General features: G+C 43.1%; 1 protein-coding gene across 12 annotated transcripts in view; it reads left to right on the forward strand.

The window, feature by feature from the left end:
- The first annotated feature begins 4,396 nt into the window (after positions 1-4,396).
- The window catches only part of Lilrb1 (leukocyte immunoglobulin like receptor B1), a 31,188-nt gene continuing 14,077 nt past the window's right edge, over positions 4,397-21,507 (forward strand). Inside the window, exons 1-10 of one of the 12 annotated variants that reach the window (XR_015649636.1) lie at positions 4,488-4,553; positions 4,716-4,751; positions 4,930-5,214; positions 5,301-5,606; positions 6,653-6,937; positions 7,064-7,372; positions 7,597-7,893; positions 8,141-8,438; positions 8,668-8,718; positions 10,910-11,487. Coding sequence is in view for 8 of the 12 variants with exons in the window: in XM_087606307.1 (XP_087462433.1) it covers positions 4,520-4,553; positions 4,716-4,751; positions 4,930-5,214; positions 5,301-5,606; positions 6,653-7,372; positions 7,597-7,893; positions 8,136-8,438; positions 8,668-8,718; positions 11,086-11,222 (2,169 nt within the window). In the remaining 4 variants the exon portion in view is untranslated. Of the gene's footprint in view, positions 4,554-4,715; positions 4,752-4,929; positions 5,215-5,300; positions 5,607-6,652; positions 7,373-7,596; positions 7,894-8,135; positions 8,439-8,667; positions 8,719-10,909; positions 11,488-21,507 lie in introns of those variants that run through there. The other 11 variants (XR_015649632.1, XM_087606341.1, XM_087606320.1 and 8 more) reach the window with 11 other exon arrangements.

Below are 21,507 nucleotides of genomic sequence, written 5' to 3' on the forward strand. Positions count from 1 at the left end.
ATGAAGCCACAATTATCCTTATAACTAAACCACACAAAGACCCAACTTAGAAAGAGAACTTCAGACAGATTTCCCTTATGAATATGGATGTAAAAAAAATAAATAAAATTCTCACAAACCAAATCTAAGAGGATATCAAAACCATCATCCAAATACTGGCACGAGACCGATAGCCAACAAGTACCGTAAGGGAAAGTTGAAAAGAACTTTGAAGACAGAGTTCAAGAGGGCATGAAACCGTTAAGAGAATTATTTATTTTGTGTCTATGAGAGTACACTGTGACTGTCTTCAGACACACCAGAGGAAGGCCTCATCCCATTACCGATGGTTGTGTGCCACCATGTGCTTGCTGGGGATTGAAAACTCAGGACCTCTGGAGGAGCGGCCAGGGCTCTAAACCGCTGAGGCATCTCTCCAGCCCTCTTTTTCCAGTTTGAAATAAGCCTCCATGGTGACCAGACTGCCTTGGGGTAATCAGAATGGAGGCCAGAACCAGTCTTTTTTATGACGCACTGAGACTACATACCAGCCGATTTGGAGAAAAAGATGTCCCTCTCCTTCCCTTCCTCCCTCCCTCCCTCCCTCCCTCCCTCCTTGACCCATTTTCCCTCTTCCCCTATACACTCAATAAATTTAAAGTAAATAAAAAAAAAAAACCATCATCCAACATGACCAAGTGTGCTTCATCCCAGGGATGCAGAAATGGTTCAATAAACAGAAATCCATCAACTATATCCTATATAAAAAATTAAAAGAAAAAAACACATGCACATTTCATTAGATGCTGAGAAAATATTTGACAAAATTCAATACCCCTTCATAATAAAAGTCCTAGAAAGAATAGGAATTCAAAGCCCATACCTAAACATAGTAAAAGCCATATACAGCAAACCAGTTGCTAACATTAAACTAAATGGAGAGAAATTTGAAGAAATCCCACTAAAATCAGGGACTAGACAATGCTGCCCACTTTCTCCCTACCTAGCCAATATAGTTCTCGAAGTTATAGCCAGAGCAATCAGACAACAAATAGAGATGGAAGGAATACAGATAGGAAAGGAAGAAGTCAAAATATCACTATTTGCAGATGATATGATAGTATATTTAAGTGATCCCAAAAGTTCCACCAGAGAACTACTAAAACTGATAAACACCTTCAGAAAGGGGGCTGGGTATAAAATTAACTCAAATAAATTGGTAGCCTTCCTCTACACAAAAGACATAAAAGGCGAGAAAGAAATTAGGGAAACAACACCATTCATAATAGTCCCAAATGATATAAAATGCCTCAGTGTGACTTTAACCAAGCAAGTAAAAGATCTATACGATAAGAACTTCAAGCCTCTGAAGAAAGAAATTGAAGAAGATCTCATAAAAAACTCCCATTTTCATGGATTGGCAGGATTAATGTAGTAAAAATGGCCATTTTACCAAAACCGATCTACAGATTCAATGCAATTCCCATCAAAATACCAAACCAATTCTTCAGAGTTAGACAGAACAATTTGCAAATTCATCTGGAATAACAAAAAACCTAGGATAGCTAAAACTATCCTCAATAACAAAAGGTCTTCCAGGAGAATCACTAATCCTGAACTCAAGCAGCATTACAGAGCAATAGTGATAAAAACTGTATGGTGTTGGTACAGGGACAGACAGATAGACCAGTGGAATAGAATTGAAGACCCAGAAATGAATCCGCACACCTATGGTCACTTGATTTTTGACAAAGGAGACAAAACAATCCAGTGGGAAAAAATAGCATTTTCAGCAAATGGTTCTGATTCAACTGGAGGTCAGCATGTAGAAGAATGCAGATCGATCCATTTTTATCAATCTGTACAAAGCTTAAGTCCAAGTGGATCAAGGACCTCCACATCAAACCAGATACACTCAAATTAATAGTAGAAAAAGTGGGGAAGCATCTCGAACACATGGGCACTGGAGAAAATTTCCTGAACGAAATACCAATGGCTTATGCTCTAAGATCAAGAATCAACAAATTAGATCTCATAAAACTACAAGGCTTCTGTAAGGCAAAGGACACTATTGTTAGGACAAAAGGGCAACCAACAGATTGGGAAAAGATCTTTACCATTCCTACAACTGATAGAGGGCCCATATCCAAAATATACAAAGAACTCAAGAAGTTAGACGGCAGGGAGGCAATACCCTATTTAAAAATGGGGTTCAGAGCTAAACAAAGAATTCACAGCTGAGGAATGCCGAATGGCTGAGAAACACCTAAAGAAATGTTCAACATCTTTAGTCATAAGGGAAATGCAAATCAAAACAACCCTGAGATTCCACTTCACGCTAATCAGAATGGCTAAAATCAAAAATACCGGCAATAGCAGATGCTGGTGAGGATGTGGAGAAAGAGAGACACTCCTCCATTGTTGGTGGGATTGCAGACTGGTACAAACCATTCTGGAAATCAGTCTGGAGGTTCCTCAGAAAATTGGACATTGAACTGCCTGAGGACCCAGCTATACCTCTCTTGGGCATATACCCACAAGATGCTCCAACATATAACAAAAACACATGTTCCATTATGTTCATAGCAGCCATATTTATAATAGCCAGAAACTGGAAAGAACCCAGATGCCCTTCAACAAAGGAATGGATACAGAAAATGTGGTACATCTACACAATGGAATATTACTTAGCTATCAAAAACAATGACTTTATGAAATTCATAGGCAAATGGATGGAACTGGAAAATATCACCTGAGTGAGGTAAGCCAATCACAGAAAAACACACATGGTATGCACTCATTGATAAGTGGCTATTAGCCCAAATGCTTGAAAAACCCCAGACCCAGAGAAAACATGAAACTCAAAAAGGATGACCAAAATGCAGATGCTTCATTCCTTCTCTAAACGGGGAACAAGAATACCCTTGGGCGCTGATAGGGAGGCAAAGTTTAGAACAGAGGCTGAAGGAACGCCCAATCACCGCCTGCCCCACATATGGCCCATACATATGCAACCACCAAACTAGATAAGATGGGTGAAGCAAAGAAGTGCAGGCTGACAGGAACCGGATGTAGATCTCTCCTGAGAGACACAACCACAATACGACAAGTATATAGGCGAATGCCAGCAGCAAAAACTGAGACCGTGACCCCCCCCCCCTTGAAGGAATCAGAGAAAGGACTGAAAGAGATTGAAGGGGCATGATACCCCATATGAACAACAATGTCAACCAACCAGAGCTTCCAGGGACTAAGCCACTACCCAAAGACTATACATGGACTGACCCTGGGCTCCAACTGCATAGGTAGCAATGAACAGCCTAGTATGGGCACCACTGGAAGGGGAAGCCCTTGGTCCTGCCAAGACTGAAACCCCAGTGAATAGGATTATTGGGGGAAGGGTGGTAAGGGGAGGAGCATGGGGAGGGGAACACCCATATAGAAGGGGAAGGGGAGGCGTTAGGGGGATGTTTGCTTGGAAACCGGGAAAGGTAATAACAAATGAAATGTAAATAAAAAATAACCAATTTAATAAAGATGGAGAAAGGGGAAAAAAGAATAATTAGTTCTAAAAAAAAGAAGAAGAAGAAGAAGAATCATGGTCATATTCATACAGCGAAAACCTATATCCCAAAAAATTTAAAAAAAACCTGCAGACGTATTTGGATCAATATCCACAAGAAACTCTAGTAAACTTGGAGACGTGTCTCAAGAAACTCTAGTAAACATGGATAACTGCAGTCTACCCACGATCACATACTTTGTTGACTGAGCAGAAGGACTTAGGAAAATGATGATGGTAGGTGTTGGGCCAGAAGATGGCTCAGAACATAAGTGCCTGCTGCCAACCTAAGACCTGACTCTGATTCACAGGTCCACACTGTACAAGGGAAATGGATTACTGAAGTTTTATTCTGACCTCCATATATGTCCCTTGACTCACATGCACATATATAAACATACATAAAAACAAACAGTAAAAGATGAATAGAAATATGTTTCCATAAAATTGTAAATAAAACACAAATATTGAAGAAAAAAGAGAAATTTTAGTCCCCAATGGTAATGTGTCTTGTGAGACTATGAAGAAAAGGCTGTAAATCTCACTCCAAACTGATGAGCACAACAGGACCCTCCTCAGGGGCATCAAAATGTGGAAAAGAAGGAAATATTTCACATAAAAATGTGAAAAGAAAGAAGCAAAATGACAATTTAATTCTGTTCTGTGAGACGTTCCCACAAGTCTGCTACAATATGGTCTGACAGTGCTGTGCACAGGTGAAGCAGACACTGGTGGGCTGAGGAAATGTCGTCTGTGTAAGGCCTGATCGCAGAGTTCTACTGCCTGGCCTAGTCACAGCATTGAGGAAGTTAGAGCAGGGTGCCTGAGGAGGGCTGTTCCCCTTTCTGTAGGGCTGCTGAAAAATGACCAATCATGGGGACTGCCCTGCTTCCAGGGCCACACCCTGTTTCCAATCCCTTCAGAAAAGCTCTGTAGCTCTGCTCTCAAGCAGAGTTGCAGCCTCTGAGAGGAGATGCCATGACCTTCACCTTCACAGCCCTGCTCTGTCTTGGTGAGAAGTGAAGAGGAGGTGGGGATACTGAGGTCTAGAAATGAGCAGGGCCTGGAGCTCAGCACTCACCCATCAGGAAATCTCAGGGTCTCAGGCAATTCTGCAGAGGGGAGGACTTACTCAGTCTTACCTACAAATCTCTTACAAAGAACTCTCTTCCAGGACTGACTCTGGGCCTCTGGATCCCAGTGCTGACAGGTGAGTGTCTGCAGCTCTCCTGAAATGCTCTTCTCTTCGTATCCAGGAGCCATGTCTGGGCAGTGATGGTGGAAAACACCACATGTGTGTTATTCTGGGGGTAGCTGGAAGGTCACCCTGTTAAGGACTACAATCTGAGCATGTGTGTCCTGAGTCTTAGCTGCTCTGTTACTTGCAGGGTCCCTCCCTAAGCCTATCCTCAGAGTACAGCCAGATTCTGTGGTCTCAATGGGAACTACGGTGACCTTCATTTGTGAGGAGACCATTGGAGCCAAAGAGTCTGATCTCTATAGAAATGGAAACCTACAGAGAAGAGTTCCAAAGAACAATCAGAAGCCAACAAACAAGACTGAATTCTTATTTTTAAATGTAGGCCATCAAAATGCAGGGCAATATCACTGTTCCTACAAGTCTCAGGGTAAATCATCAGACTACAGTGAGCCCCTGGAGCTAGTGGTCACAGGTGAGTGAATACACAGGTCCCAAGGACTCTCAGATTTTGACTGTTTCCCTGTGTGGACATTTAACTGATTCCTCCTTCTCTCCTAGGAGCCTACTCGAAACCCAGCCTTTCAGTCCAGTCCAATCCTGTGGTGACCTCAGGAGGGTATGTCACCCTCAAATGTGAGCCCTCACATTATGATCACACATTGATTCTTACTGTAGAAGGATCTCAGAAACCCTCCTGGAGGCAGGAAACACAGTGTAACCACTACACTGGGAAGTGTCATGCCCTGTTCCCTGTGGGCCCTTTGACCTCCAACCAGAGGTGGATATTCAGATGCTACAGCTATGAAACTAACACACCACAAGTGTGGTCAGCTCCTAGTGAACCAGTGGAGCTCCTGGTGTCAGGTGAGGAACCCCAGCCTTTCCACAGAATGACATTCAGTGATACAGGTGCTCAGAGACTGCTTAGTATGTGCTGTATGTGAGGATTCAGGACTTTTTAGAACTTTCACACACAGCCAGGAAACACTGGGACCCAAAGTACAGAATCAAAGGCTGAGAGTGATAGCCAAGCCCAAGGTATAGAATAGAACGATGATTCTTCATGAGGTCTTCTGTTAGTCTGGATCAACTTCAGCATAATCCACTAGAGCTCAGGGAATCCAGAAGAACAGGGAGAGGAAGGATTGCAATAGCTAGAGTGGTTGAGGATACCAGGAGGAACATGGACCACAGGCTCAACTAAGCAGGAATCATAAGGGCTCACAGAGCCTTCATGGGTCTGCCTCAGGCCTGCTGCTGTGGCTGTTTTGAAATTTTGGTTTTTGTTCACTTGCTTGTTTGCTTGCTTGCTTGCCTGTTTTTTTGTTTGTTTGTTTGTTTGTTTTTGTTTTTGCTTTGCTTTGGTTTGGGTTTTTTGGTGTTTGGGGGATTCACTGTACAGTCATAGTTAACTGTCCTGGAACTCACTCTGTAGACCAAGCTCCCCTCCAACTCAGAGTTCCCTGCCTCTGCCTCCTGAGTGCTCTGATTCAATGTGGGTGCAACAACCACATGGCTTGCTTTAGTTTCTTCTTGGACTCCTAACAGTGGGAATGGAAATGTCTCTTCTACTTGCACCTACACGTGGGATCTTTTTTCTACCACTGGTTTGCCCTATCCAGTGTTAATATGGGGGTGCGTTCCTACTGTTCTGGCATCTTGTTCTGCCATGTTTAGTTGATATCAGTGGAAAACATTCTCTTCTCTGAAAGGAGACAGAGGAGCAGTGAACTTGGAGAACAGAAGAGGTGGAGAGAATTGTGTTATATTACGAAGGATGGAAGGATGGGAGGCTGTTTCCAGTGTATGGTATGAGAGAAGAACAATATTAAAAAGCAGCATCCACTGGTGGGACATTGTCTGTGCCACTTTCTAACCCAGCCATGTGCTTCTCTCCTACTTCTATGTAGGGAAACTGCAAAAACCAACCATCAAGGCTGAACCAGGCTCTGTGATGCACTCTGGAAGGGCCATGACCATCTGGTGTCAGGGGGACCTGGATGCAGAAATATATTTTCTGTATAAGGAGGGAAGCCACAATACACAGAGCACACAGACCCTACAACAGCCTGGGAACAAGGCCAAGTTCTTCATCCCTTCTGTGACACAAAGCCATGCAGGGCAATATGGCTGTTACTGTTACAGCTCAGCTGGTTGGTCAGAGCCCAGTGACACCCTGGAGCTGGTGGTGACAGGTAAGGAGACAGTCAGATTCTCATCACCAGGCTCTGCTCTCAGGAGTATTCCTTTCCCACAGAGTGGACCTAGAGAACATTGTGAATGTGTGAGAACATGTAACAGACTGCCTTTTTCTCCCCCAGGAATGTACAACTACTATCCACTCATGCTGTCAGGACTGCCCAGCCCTGTGGTGCCAGAGGGAGGGAACGTGACACTCCACTGTACCTCACTCCGAAACTATGATAAATTCATTCTCACCAAGGAAGATCAGAAGTTCACCAACTCACTAGACACAGAGTATATACCTTCTACTGGACAACACCAAGCCCTGTTTGTATTGGGACCCATGACCCCAAACTACTCAGGGACATTCAGATGTTATGGTTACTACAAGAATACCCCACAGTTGTGGTCAGTACCCAGTGAGCTCCTAAAAATACTCATCTCAGGTAAGTCCCCTCTGTCATTCTCCAATCATTTTCTGAGACCCTAAGCCCTTGCCATGTCATGCCCCTCTGTGGAGTTGCAGGTAGAGGAGGACCAAATGAGGAGCCTGTGTTCTCAAACACAGCCCTGCTGAGGGAAAAGTTGTGACATGTGCTGGGCAGGATGGGAGGGCAAAGACACTTGGTAAGAACCAAACCTCACTCCATAGCTCTCACCTTTCCTTTAGGACCATTGAGGAAGCCATCTCTGCTAAGTCATCAAGGACGTATACTAAATCCTGGAATGAGCCTCACACTGCAGTGTTACTCTGACATCAATTATGACAAATTTGCACTGTACAAAGAAGGGGGAGCTGACATCATACAGTCCTCTAGCCAGTGGACCAAGGCTGGCCTCTCCAAAGCCAACTTCACACTGGGATATGTAAACCACTCCACTGGAGGCCAATACAGATGCTATGGTGCACACAACCTCTCCTCTGAGTTGTCGGCCTCCAGTGACCCCCTGGACATCCTGATCACAGGTGAGGATCTATAGAGATTCAATCAGGTACCTAACCTCTGCTCAGGCTCTCATGGAGGATCCTAATAGCTGAGGGCTGGGATGAGGAACAGAGATCTTGAGGAGGAGCAAAGGCAGAGACAGATCAACGGGAAGTAAGCCCAGTCAGGTAAAAGAGACGGAGTTCAATGTTCTCAGGGTGAAAATGTGTGGTTTGAGCTGAGAACAAGGAAGCATGTCTTTCACCATCCCTCTTCTCTTTAGGACAGATTTATGACACACCTTCCCTCTCAGTGATGCCCAACTCCACAGTACACTCAGGAGAGAATGTGACCCTGATGTGTTGGTCAAAGTACTCTGTGGACACTTTCATTCTGTCAAAGGAGGGATCAGGCCAGCCACCCCTTCGACGAAAGTCAAAGTTCCAAGATCAACAGTACCAGTCAGAATTCTCCATGAGAGCTGTGACATCCAAGCTCTCGGGCACCTACAGGTGCTATGGTTCTCCCGACTCATCTCTCTACCTGTTGTCATTTGCCAGTGCCCCTGTGGAGCTCATAGTCTCAGGTAAGGTGGTGCTGACATCTCAGTGTCACCCACAAAGCATAAGAGATCTTTTGATTTGAGTGGGATTAAGAGGACAATATGAATGGATGGTCACAGGGCACAGTCCACAGCATAGAAATGGATAGAAGCAATAATCATTCCTGTAATGATCACTCTGTCTTAGGGAGCTTACAGAGCATATGTAGCACACACAACACAAAGAACATCCTCTTCTTGTTCTGTCTCATAGAATCCATCGAAGCCTCCAGCTGGCCAGCTAAAAGGTTCATCACAACAGCCAGTAAGTATTAGGCACCTCTTTATAGGGAGCATGCTACAAACACAGGCAGTCTAACAAACAGCTCTTATTAATCACAGTTCTCACTTCTGTCATTTGAGCTTGTGAGTATGAAAGAATAATAAAATGTCCCAAAGGACAAACCTTAGGCTGAGGCTTAACTGTTGGAATACAGAAGATAGCATCCAAACAGACTCATTTAGCCTCATCCTGGATGATCGGGCAGATGGGTAAGTTTATGAGCAAGGAACCCAGAAAGGCCCCTCTCCATGATTCCCCTAAAAAACAATATTTCACCCGCATAGAGTCAGGCCTAATGGGGCTAATATAGATTCTGTTCGCACATAGGCCCAGATAGGCTAGACCTAATTCTGGGATCAGGAGATTCTACTTGGAGAAGCGCTTCTCTCTCTGGGATGCTGTTCCTTTTCCTATAAATGAGAGAAGCCTAATTCACACGTCTTAGTTTTTTCTATGCTGGTGGTAGCTGTGACCTCTCCAGACTGAGGAAGTCTGCAAAACCTTACTCTGCAGTGAGTCTCATGAAAACATGCTGATGCATGGCAAGGGTGTGTCAAGTTGCCATGGCAGGGGATTCAGGCTCCTTCAGTCTTGCTCATGAGTCATAATTCTAGGACTCTGCAGAAGGTCTGTGACTCCAACCTCAGGAACATCTTCAGGTGCTATAGATACCTCCACTCATCTCTATACCTGCTGTCACAGAGCAGTGACTCTGCAGATTGGGGTCCCAGGTGAAGTTATCCAGATCTTTCTGAGCTGAATGGGTTTCTCAGCATTCTCCATTTACAACAAATATTAGCTAGCATAGGGTTTGAATGCTGGAGAGTGAGAGTCAGATGGGTATTTGTCCTCATAATGGTGGGGGGGGGGGCATTAACAGAATCATTCTGGAGATGAGCACTATTCTGCCTGCTAATGGAATGAAGACGAGTCATGGAGTTTGAAAGAGCATTTTTGAAAGGCAACAGACAGTTATAAGATCCTAAGCAGAAACTGGTCCACAGTGACAACATCATCTTCACACCCACAAATAAACAGTATTCACAGGATCTCTCTCATGCCCTTGCTCTCACTGCAGCCATAGACCACCCTACTTATAGGAGAGGACGTAGCCTTGGTGTAACAGTTACAATTGTTCTATACTATCCCTCTGTTTAAATCAGATTCAAACACATACATAATCCCTTCCAGACAAAATTCTCCATGAGGACTAGAACATAACAATTTTCACATTAAGGAAAATAAAATCCAACACTTGCAATCAAACCTATTGCATTAGGAAGTCTGAAACATTTCCTCCCAAGTTAAATAGAAGAAATGTATGATTCAGGCTTCATTTGAGAGGTGACAGCTAAGAATGCCCTCTGGTAGGCCTTGGTACACCTGTCTAAAAAAGAGAAGATTTTGGGATAGGATCTCCATGGACTCTCTTCCACTGATCCTTGAGTCTTCTAAAGTATAGGGGATCATCATCACTCTCTACTAACAGTGTGACACATCCTGTTGTCACAGTAATTATTATTTGTAAAGACAAGAATAGTAAGAGGTACATGTATAAGGCTTAGGTTCTATGCATAATGTAAGATAGCTGTGTTATGTGGAAAACTCTTAGATAAAATCCTAATAGCCTATCATTCACGCTCTTTCTGGTTTTTACACACACACACACACTTACACACACACACACACACACACACACACACACACAAACACACACACACACACTAGAGGAATGGTAAGATCAAGTTTGAAATGGAAGGGTCTAAATGTCACAAGGGAACCAACTCTCAGAAAAAGAAAAAAACCATATTGCTAATCAGAGTCTGCACAACCTCTAAAGGCCTCACCAGAAGAACCATACTAAGAAAATGGCCTTTTGTTGCTCAGAACAGTGACCTGCGGCCCACTATCTGAATGAATTGTCAATTTGTTCTACTCTGAATTTACTGGTATCACTGGTATGTCATAGGCTTTTTTATTAGCAAAATAGTCCTGAAGAATTTAGTAAGAATTAAGAGAGGGTACACAGGTACGCCACAGGGAAGGTTCATCCCAGAACTCCATGATTATGTATGGCAAGAATGATGGGCATCTACATTAAATGATTACGTGGAACTCAGAAGAAACACTAAGGTCTCTTAAGTACACACACATCCTACTCTTCTATTCTCAGGACTAGCTGAGACAATCTGTCCATCCTACAACATACGCAAACCTCAGACAATTGAATAAAGAGAAGTCCACCTCGTAGCATGGGAAAGAGTAGAATCTTATCCTCTTCAGGAAAACAAGGGCCCTGGAGGGATGTTTCATCCCTAACTTCTGTGACTTCTGTATCTAATACCACAGCTCCAGAAAACCAGGATCACACAATGGAGAATCTCATCAGGATGGGGATGGCTGTCCTGGTCCTCATAGTCCTTTCGATTCTAGCTGCTGTGGCCTGGCAAAGTCATAGACAGACCCACCACGCAGCTGGCAAATAATCTAAAGAGAAAGGACAGCTTTCAATGTTCTACACTCTGCGAAATGAATCTGATGATCCAAAATTTTCTGTCAGAAAAATGTGTTGTGATAGAAGTCCAGGGAGCAAAACTGTTTGGGGTTCTGAGGAAAGAAGTTTTATGATGAGGTGATTCCTTGGTGAACAAATATTTGTCCCTCACATACTGGGGGTCTTTGCTTCCTGAACCCACACTCTTCTGAAACTATGAAATAATAAAATATTCTGTCCCATCTGACTGGAATTTCTTTCAGCTATTGATTGTATTTTTTTAAGGGATTAACTCATTCACCTTTGAAGGCCTCTGTCATCTTTATAAATTGTATTTAGGGTCATTTCCTTGTTTGTTTTGTGCTTGTGTGTGTGTGTGTGTGTGTGTGTGTGTGTGTGTGTGTTATCTTAATGTCATCCGGTATGCCTGGGCTTAGGAGGAATAGGGTTAGTTGGTGTTCCTGGTGGCAGCAGGCCTCCTGGAAAGCATGCAGGGCTGTAGGGTGGGAATTTGGAGTATGCACTGTAGTTTATTGCTCTTTGCATTCAGCGGAGGTGGCAAGCCAAGGTTTGGTGGTAAGATGCTACCTGGTGTTCCTTAGGATTGCCGCCTGCTAAGTAAAGAGGAAGTGTTGTGGGTGCTACTATTTTTTAAAGGAACATCCCAATAAAATGATTCCTAGATCAATATCTTACTTAACAATTATCAGAGAAGCTTCCTACTGCAGGAGATGTGAACTAATCAGAGACCCACAACTGAACAAAGAGCAGATACAGGTCTAAAAACACTGAGTTATGAATGGAATGTCTGCATCTTTCTTGGCTCAGGGAACTTTGAGGAATAGGAATTGGAGAGACTGTGAGAGCCACAGGACATGAAGGACCCCAAGGAAACTATGCTTTCCAGACATAAGAGTTTGATGCAAATATGGACTCGAAATAATGTGGCAATATTCAAAGGGCCAGCACAGGTCGGTGTCACATCCTGTCCCAGTGCTGAGAGATGTGGACACAGATTTCTTCTGTACCCCAGAAGCCAACCACAATTGATAAACACTTGTAAAGAAAATTTCATTTTTCCAACAAAGTCACACTACTATGCAAAGCACACTGAAGAGCACATGAGGCCAACACAAAATCAACCCACGGGTATTTTGGGAGGTTTTGCTTATGATGCTTGTCTTATACTTATATATTATGATGTCCTGTTTTGTCCTTATATGATTTCAGGGAATTCATAATGTAGATGTGTTTTTAAAAAATCACAAAATTACACATCTGAAGAATATACAATTGTACCTAACACTAATTCATGTATGAATTAAAAAAAAAATTTTTTTTCAGTCTGGAGAGATGGCTCACCAGCTGAGGACACTGACTGTTCTTCCAGAAGTCTTGAGTTCAATAACCAGAAACCATAAGGTGGCTCACAATTACCTGTAATGGGATCTGAAGCCCTCTTCTGGTATGTCGGGGTACAGCAACAGTGTACTCACATACACAAAATAAATAAATAAATATTTATTAAAAAAAAAGGGGGGGGCAGCAGCTCTCTGCTCCCAGACCCGGTGAGAGAGAGACCCAACCGCCTGGTCAGGTGGGCACTCCTGAGGCTGCAGAGCGGAAGAGACCACCAACACTGCTCACCCCTGCCCACATCCCTGGCCCAAGAGGAAACTGTATAAGGCCTCTGGGCTCCCGTGGGGGAGGGCCCAGGAGCGGCAGGACCCCTGACTGAGACACCGCCTGACCCTGAAGGAAACAGACCGAATAAACAGTTCTCTGCACCCAAATCCCGTGGGAGGGAGAGCTAAACCTTCAGAGAGGCAGACAAGCCTGGGAAACCAGAAGAGACTGCTCCCTGCACACACATCTCAGACGCCAGAGGAAAAAGCCAAAGACCATCTGGAACCCTGGTGCACTGAAGCTCCCGGAAGGGGCGGCACAGTTCTTCCTGGTTGCTGCCGCTGCAGAGAGCCCGTGGGCAGCACCCCACGAGCGAACTTGAGCCCCGGGACCACAGGTAAGACCAAATTTTCTGCTGCAAGAAAGCTGCCTGGTGAACTCAAGACACAGGCCCACAGGAACAGCTGAAGACCTGTAGACAGGAAAAACTACACGCCAGAAAGCAGAACACTCTGTCCCCATAACTGACTGAAAGAGAGGAAAACAGGTCTACAGCACTCCTGTCACAAAGGCTTATAGGACAGTCTAGCCACTGTCAGAAATAGCAGAACAAAGTAACACTAGAGATAATCTGATGGCGAGAGGCAAGCGCAGGAACCCAAGCAACAGAAACCAAGACTACATGGCACCATCGGAGCCCAATTCTCCCATCAAAACAAACATGGAATATCCAAACACACCAGAAAAGCAAGATCTAGTTTCAAAATCATATTTGATCATGATGCTGGAGGACTTCAAGAAAGACATGAAGAACTCCCTTAGAGAACAAGTAGAAGCCTACAGAGAGGAATCGCAAAAATCCCTGAAAGAATTCCAGGAAAACACAATCAAACAGTTGAAGGAATTAAAAATGGAAATAGAAGCAATCAAGAAAGAACACATGGAAACAACCCTGGATATAGAAAACCAAAAGAAGAGACAAGGAGCTGTAGATACAAGCTTCACCAACAGAATACAAGAGATGGAAGAGAGAATCTCAGGAGCAGAAGATTCCATAAAAATCATTGACTCAACTGTCAAAGATAATGTAAAGCGGAAAAAGCTACTGGTCCAAAACATACAGGAAATCCAGGACTCAATGAGAAGATCAAACCTAAGGATAATAGGTATAGAAGAGAGTGAAGACTCCCAGCTCAAAGGACCAGTAAATATCTTCAACAAAATCATAGAAGAAAACTTCCCTAACCTAAAAAAAGAGATACCCATAGACATACAAGAAGCCTACAGAACTCCAAATAGATTGGACCAGAAAAGAAACACCTCCCGTCACATAATTGTCAAAACACCAAACGCACAAAATAAAGAAAGAATACTAAAAGCAGTAAGGGAAAAAGGTCAAGTAACATATAAAGGGAGACCTATCAGAATCACACCAGACTTCTCGCCAGAAACTATGAAGGCCAGAAGATCCCGGACTGATGTCATACAGACCCTAAGAGAACACAAATGCCAGCCCAGGTTACTGTATCCAGCAAAACTCTCAATTAACATTGATGGAGAAACCAAGATATTCCATGACAAAACCAAATTTACACAATATCTTTCTACAAATCCAGCACTACAAAGGATAATAAATGGTAAAGCCCAACATAAGGAGGCAAGCTATACCCTAGAAGAAGCAAGAAACTAATCGTCTTGGCAACAAAACAAAGAGAATGAAAGCACACAAACATAACCTCACATCCAAATATGAATATAAAGGGAAACAATAATCACTATTCCTTAATATCTCTCAATATCAATGGCCTCAACTCCCCAATAAAAAGACATAGATTAACAAACTGGATACGCAACGAGGACCCTGCATTCTGCTGCCTACAGGAAACACACCTCAGAGACAAAGACAGACACTACCTCAGAGTGAAAGGCTGGAAAACAACTTTCCAAGCAAATGGTCAGAAGAAGCAAGCTGGAGTAGCCATTCTAATATCAAATAAAATCAATTTCCAACTAAAAGTCATCAAAAAAGATAAGGAAGGACACTTCATATTCATCAAAGGAAAAATCCACCAAGATGAACTCTCAATCCTAAATATCTATGCCCCAAATACAAGGGCACCTACATACGTAAAAGAAACCTTACTAAAGCTCAAAACACACATTGCACCTCACACAATAATAGTGGGAGATTTCAACACACCACTCTCATCAATGGACAGATCATGGAAACAGAAATTAAACAGTGATGTCGACAGACTAAGAGAAGTCATGAGCCAAATGGACTTAACGGATATTTATAGAACATTCTATCCTAAAGCAAAAGGATATACCTTCTTCTCAGCTCCTCATGGTACTTTCTCCAAAATTGACCATATAATTGGTCAAAAAACGTGCCTCAACAGGTACAGAAAGATAGAAATAATCCCATGCGTGCTATCGGACCACCACGGCATAAAACTGGTCTTCAATAACAATAAGGGAAGAATGCCCACATATACGTGGAAATTGAACAATGCTCTACTCAATGATAACCTGGTCAAGGAAGAAATAAAGAAAGAAATTAAAAACTTTTTAGAATTTAATGAAAATGAAGATACAACATACCCAAACTTATGGGACACAATGAAAGCTGTGCTAAGAGGAAAACTCATAGCGCTGAGTGCCTGCAGAAAGAAACAGGAAAGAGCATATGTCAGCAGCTTGACAGCACACCTAAAAGCTCTAGAACAAAAAGAAGCAAATACACCCAGGAGGAGTAGAAGGCAGGAAATAATCAAACTCAGAGCTGAAATCAACCAAGTAGAAACAAAAAGGACCATAGAAAGAATCAACAGAACCAAAAGTTGGTTCTTTGAGAAAATCAACAAGATAGATAAACCCTTAGCCAGACTAACGAGAGGACACAGAGAGTATGTCCAAATCAACAAAATCAGAAATGAAAAGGGAGACATAACTACAGATTCGGAGGAAATTAAAAAAATCATCAGATCTTACTATAAAAACCTATATTCAACCAAATTTGAAAATCTTCAGGAAATGGACAATTTCCTAGACAGATACCAGGTATCGAAGTTAAATCAGGAACAGATAAACCAGTTAAACAACCCCATAACTCCTAAGGAAATAGAAGCAGTCATTAAAGGTCTCCCAACCAAAAAGAGCCCAGGTCCAGACGGGTTTAGTGCAGAATTCTATCAAACCTTCATAGAAGACCTCATACCAATATTATCCAAACTATTCCACAAAATTGAAACAGATGGAGCCCTACCGAATTCCTTCTACGAAGCCACAATTACTCTTATACCTAAACCACACAAAGACACAACAAAGAAAGAGAACTTCAGACCAATTTCCCTTATGAATATTGACGCAAAAATACTCAATAAAATTCTGGCAAACCGAATCCAAGAGCACATCAAAACAATCATCCACCATGATCAAGTAGGCTTCATCCCAGGCATGCAGGGATGGTTTAATATACGGAAAACCATCAACGTGATCCATTATATAAACAAACTGAAAGAACAGAACCACATGATCATTTCATTAGATGCTGAGAAAGCATTTGACAAAATTCAACACCCCTTCATGATAAAAGTCCTGGAAAGAATAGGAATTCAAGGCCCATACCTAAACATAGTAAAAGCCATATACAGCAAACCAGTTGCTAACATTAAACTAAATGGAGAGAAACTTGAAGCAATCCCACTAAAATCAGGGACTAGACAAGGCTGCCCACTCTCTCCCTACTTATTCAATATAGTTCTTGAAGTTCTAGCCAGAGCAATCAGACAACAAAAGGAGGTCAAGGGGATACAGATCGGAAAAGAAGAAGTCAAAATATCACTATTTGCAGATGACATGATAGTTTATTTAAGTGATCCCAAAAGTTCCACCAGAGAACTACTAAAGCTGATAAACAACTTCAGCAAAGTGGCTGGGTATAAAATTAACTCAAATAAATCAGTTGCCTTCCTCTATACAAAAGAGAAACAAGCCGAGAAAGAAATTAGGGAAACGACACCCTTCATAATAGACCCAAATAATATAAAGGACCTCGGTGTGACTTTAACCAAGCAAGTAAAAGATCTGTACAATAAGAACTTCAAGACACTGAGGAAAGAAATTGAAGAAGACCTCAGAAGATGGAAAGATCTCCCATGCTCATGGATTGGCAGGATTAATATAGTAAAAATGGCCATTTTACCAAAAGCAATCTACAGATTCAATGCAATCCCCATCAAAATACCAATCCAATTCTTCAAAGAGTTAGACAGAACAATTTGCAAATTCATCTGGAATAACAAAAAACCCAGGATAGCTAAAGCTATCCTCAACAATAAAAGGACTTCAGGGGGAATCACTATCCCTGAACTCAAGCAGTATTACAGAGCAATAGTGATAAAAACTGCATGGTATCGGTACAGAGACAGACAGATAGACCAATGGAATAGAATTGAAGACCCAGAAATGAACCCACACACCTATGGTCACTTGATTTTTGACAAAGGAGCCAAAACCATCCAATGGAAAAAAGATAGCATTTTCAGCAAATGGTGCTGGTTCAACTGGAGGGCAACATGTAGAAGAATGCAGATCGATCCATGCTTATCACCCTGTACAAAGCTTAAGTCCAAGTGGATCAAGGACCTCCACATCAAACCAGACACACTCAAACTAATAGAAGAAAAACTAGGGAAGCATCTGGAACACATGGGCACTGGAAAAAATTTCCTGAACAAAACACCAATGGCTTATGCTCTAAGATCAAGAATCGACAAATGGGATCTCATAAAACTGCAAAGCTTCTGTAAGGCAAAGGACACTGTGGTTAGGACAAAACGGCAACCAACAGATTGGGAAAAGATCTTTACCAATCCTACAACAGATAGAGGCCTTATATCCAAAATATACAAAGAACTCAAGAAGTTAGACCGCAGGGAAACAAATAACCCTATTAAAAAATGGGGTTCAGAGCTAAACAAAGAATTCACAGCTGAGGAATGCCGAATGGCTGAGAAACACCTAAAGAAATGTTCAACATCTTTAGTCATAAGGGAAATGCAAATCAAAACAACCCTGAGATTTCACCTCACACCAGTGAGAATGGCTAAGATCAAAAACTCAGGTGACAGCAGATGCTGGCGAGGATGTGGAGAAAGAGGAACACTCCTCCATTGTTGGTGGGATTGCAGACTGGTAAAACCATTCTGGAAATCAGTCTGGAGGTTCCTCAGAAAATTGGACATTGAACTGCCTGAGGATCCAGCTATACCTCTCTTGGGCATATACCCAAAAGATGCCTCAACATATAAAAGAGACACGTGCTCCACTATGTTCATCGCAGCCTTATTTATAATAGCCAGAAGCTGGAAAGAACCCAGATGCCCTTCAACAGAGGAATGGATACAGAAAATGTGGTACATCTACACAATGGAATATTACTCAGCTATCAAAAACAACGAGTTTATGAAATTCGTAGGCAAATGGTTGGAACTGGAAAATATCATCCTGAGTGAGCTAACCCAATCACAGAAAGACATACATGGTATGCACTCATTGATAAGTGGCTATTAGCCCAAATGCTTGAATTACCCTAGATCCCTAGAACAAACGAAACTCAAGACGGATGATCAAAATGTGAATGCTTCACTCCTTCTTTAAATGAGGAAAAAGAATACCCTTGGCAGGGAAGGGAGAGGCAAAGATTAAAACAGAGACTGAAGGAACACCCATTCTGAGCCTGCCCCACATGTGGCCCATACATATACAGCCACCCAATTAGACAAGATGGATGAAGCAAAGAAGTGCAGACCGACAGGAGCCGGATGTAGATCGCTCCTGAGAGACACAGCCAGAATACAGCAAATACAGAGGCGAATGCCAGCAGCAAACCACTGAACTGAGAATAGGTCCCCTATTGAAGGAATCAGAGAAAGAACTGGAAGAGCTTGAAGGGGCTCGAGACCCCAAAAGTACAACAATGCCAAGCAACCAGAGCTTCCAGGGACTAAGCCACTACCTAAAGACTATACATGGACTGACCCTGGACTCTGACCCCATAGGTAGCAATGAATATCTTAGTAAGAGCACCAGTGGAAGGGGAAGCCCTGGGTCCTGCTAAGACTGAACCCCCAGTGAACTAGTCTATGGGGGGAGGGCGGCAATGGTGGGAGGGTTGGGAGGGGAACACCCATAAGGAAGGGGAGGGGGGAGGGGGATGTTTGCCCGGAAACCGGGAAAGGGAATAACACTCGAAATGTATATAAGAAATACTCAAGTTAATAAAAAATAAAAAAAAAAAAAGAAAGAAAGAAAAAAAAAAAGGAAAAAAGAAAAAGATCGTCCAAAGTCACAGTTGTTGTACAAGCCTGCAATACGCCCAACAACAAAGGAGGGTTCCTCTTTCTCCACACCCTCACCAGCATCTGCTGCAACTTGGTTATTGATCTTAGGCATTCTGACTGATGTCAGGTGAAATCTAAGGGTTGTTTTGATTTCCATTTCTCTGATGACTAACCATGCTGAACATTTCTTTAGGTGTTTCTCACCATTTTGCATTCCTCAGCCGAGGATTTGTTGTTTACCTCTGTACCCCAATATTGGATAGAGTTATTTAGCTCTCTGGAGTCTACCTTCTTGAGTTCTTTGTATATAATGGATATTAGCCATTTATCTGAAGTAGGATTTGTAAAGATATTTTCCCTATCTGTTGTTTGACCTTTTGTACTATTGACAGTGTCTTTTGCCTTACAAAAGCCTTGCAATTGGGTTGGAGATTCAGCTCAGTGGTAGAGCACTTGCCTAGCAAGCACATGGCCCTGGGTTTGGTCCCCAGCTCTGAAAAAAAGAAAAAAAAAAGCTTTGCAATTTTTGAACTCCCATTTATCAATTCTTTCTCTTAGAGCATAAACCATTGGTGTTCTGCTCAAAAATAGTTCCCTTGTGCCAATGTGTTCAAGGATCTCCCCCATATTCTATTTGGTTTTATGTGGAGGTCTCTGATCCACTTGGATTTCAGCTATGAACAAGGTGATTAGAATGGATCAATTTAAAATCTCCCACATGCTGACCACTAGTAGAACCAGCACCATATGTTGAAAATGCTGTCTTTTTTCCACTGGATGGTTTTAGCTCCTTGTCAAAGATCAACTAACCATAGGTGTATGGGATCATTTCTGGGTCTTCAATTATATTCCATTGATCTACTTGCCAGTCTCTGCACCTATACCATGCAGTTTTTATCACTATTGATCTGTAATGCTGCTTCAGGTCAGGGATGGTGATTCCCCCAGAAGTTCCTTTATTCTTGAGAATAGTTTTACAAGCTGGTTCAACCACTCAGGAAATCATTCTGAGGGTTCCTCAAAAACTACACACAGCAATAGCACTTCTGGATATATACCCAAAAGATACTCCATGGTGAGGACGTGGAGAAAGGGAGACACTCCTCCATTGGGGTGGGATTGCAGACTGGTACAACCATTCTGGAAATCAATTTGAAGGTTCCTCAGAAAATTGGACATTGCACTACCTGGGGACCCAGCTGTACCTCTCTTGCGCATATACCCAAGAGATGCCCCAACATATAACAAAGACACATGCTCCACTATGTTCATAGCAGCCTCATTTATAATAGCCAGAAGCTGGAAAGAACCCAGATGCCCTTCAACAGAAGGATGGATACAGAAAATGTGGTACATCTACACAATGGAATATTACTCAGCTATCAAAAACAATGACTTTATGAAATTCATAGACAAATGGATGGAACTGGAAAATATCATCCTGAGTGAGGTAACGCAATCACAGAAAAACACACATGATATGCACTCATTGATAAGTGGCTATTAGCCCAAATGCTTGAATTACCCTAGATGCACAGAACACATGAAACTCAGGAAGGATGACCAAAATGCAATGCTTCACTTCATCTTTAAAAGGGGAACGCTCTGCTCCCAAATCCCGTGGGAGGGAGAGCTAAACCTTCAGAGAGGCAGACAAGCCTGGGAAACCAGAAGAGACTGCTCCCTGCACACACATCTCGGACGCCAGAGGAAAAAGCCAAAGATCATCTGGAACCCTGGTGCACTGAAGCTCCCGGAAGGGGCGGCACAGGTCTTCCTGGTTGCTGCCGCTGCAGAGAGCCCGTGGGCAGCACCCCACGAGCGAACTTGAGCCCCGGGACCACAGGTAAGACAAATTTTCCGCTGCAAGAAAGCTGCCTGGTGAGCTTGGGACACACGAAAGCAGAATTTCTCTAGGACCGGGCACCTTCTGTGTTTACCGGAAGTCCCACACCCGCGGATCCCAGCCCACAGCAGCTCTCTGCTCCCAGACCCGGTGAGAGAGAGACCCAACCGCCTGGTCAGGTGGGCACTCCTGAGGCTGCAGAGCAGAAGAGACCACCAACACTGCTCACCCCTGCCCACATCCCTGGCCCAAGAGGAAACTGTATAAGGCCTCTGGGCTCCCGTGGGGGAGGGCCCAGGAGCGGCAGGACCCCTGCCTGAGACACCGCCGGACCCTGAAGGAAACAGACCGGATAAACAGTTCTCTGCACCCAAATCCCGTGGGAGGGAGAGCTAAACCTTCAGAGAGGCAGACAAGCCTGGGAAACCAGAAGAGACTGCTCCCTGCACACACATCTC

Source organism: Rattus norvegicus, chromosome 1 (genome assembly GCF_021556685.1).
Source record: "Rattus norvegicus strain SHRSP/BbbUtx chromosome 1, alternate assembly SHRSP_T2T, whole genome shotgun sequence".
Classification (NCBI taxonomy): Eukaryota; Metazoa; Chordata; class Mammalia; order Rodentia; family Muridae; genus Rattus; species Rattus norvegicus.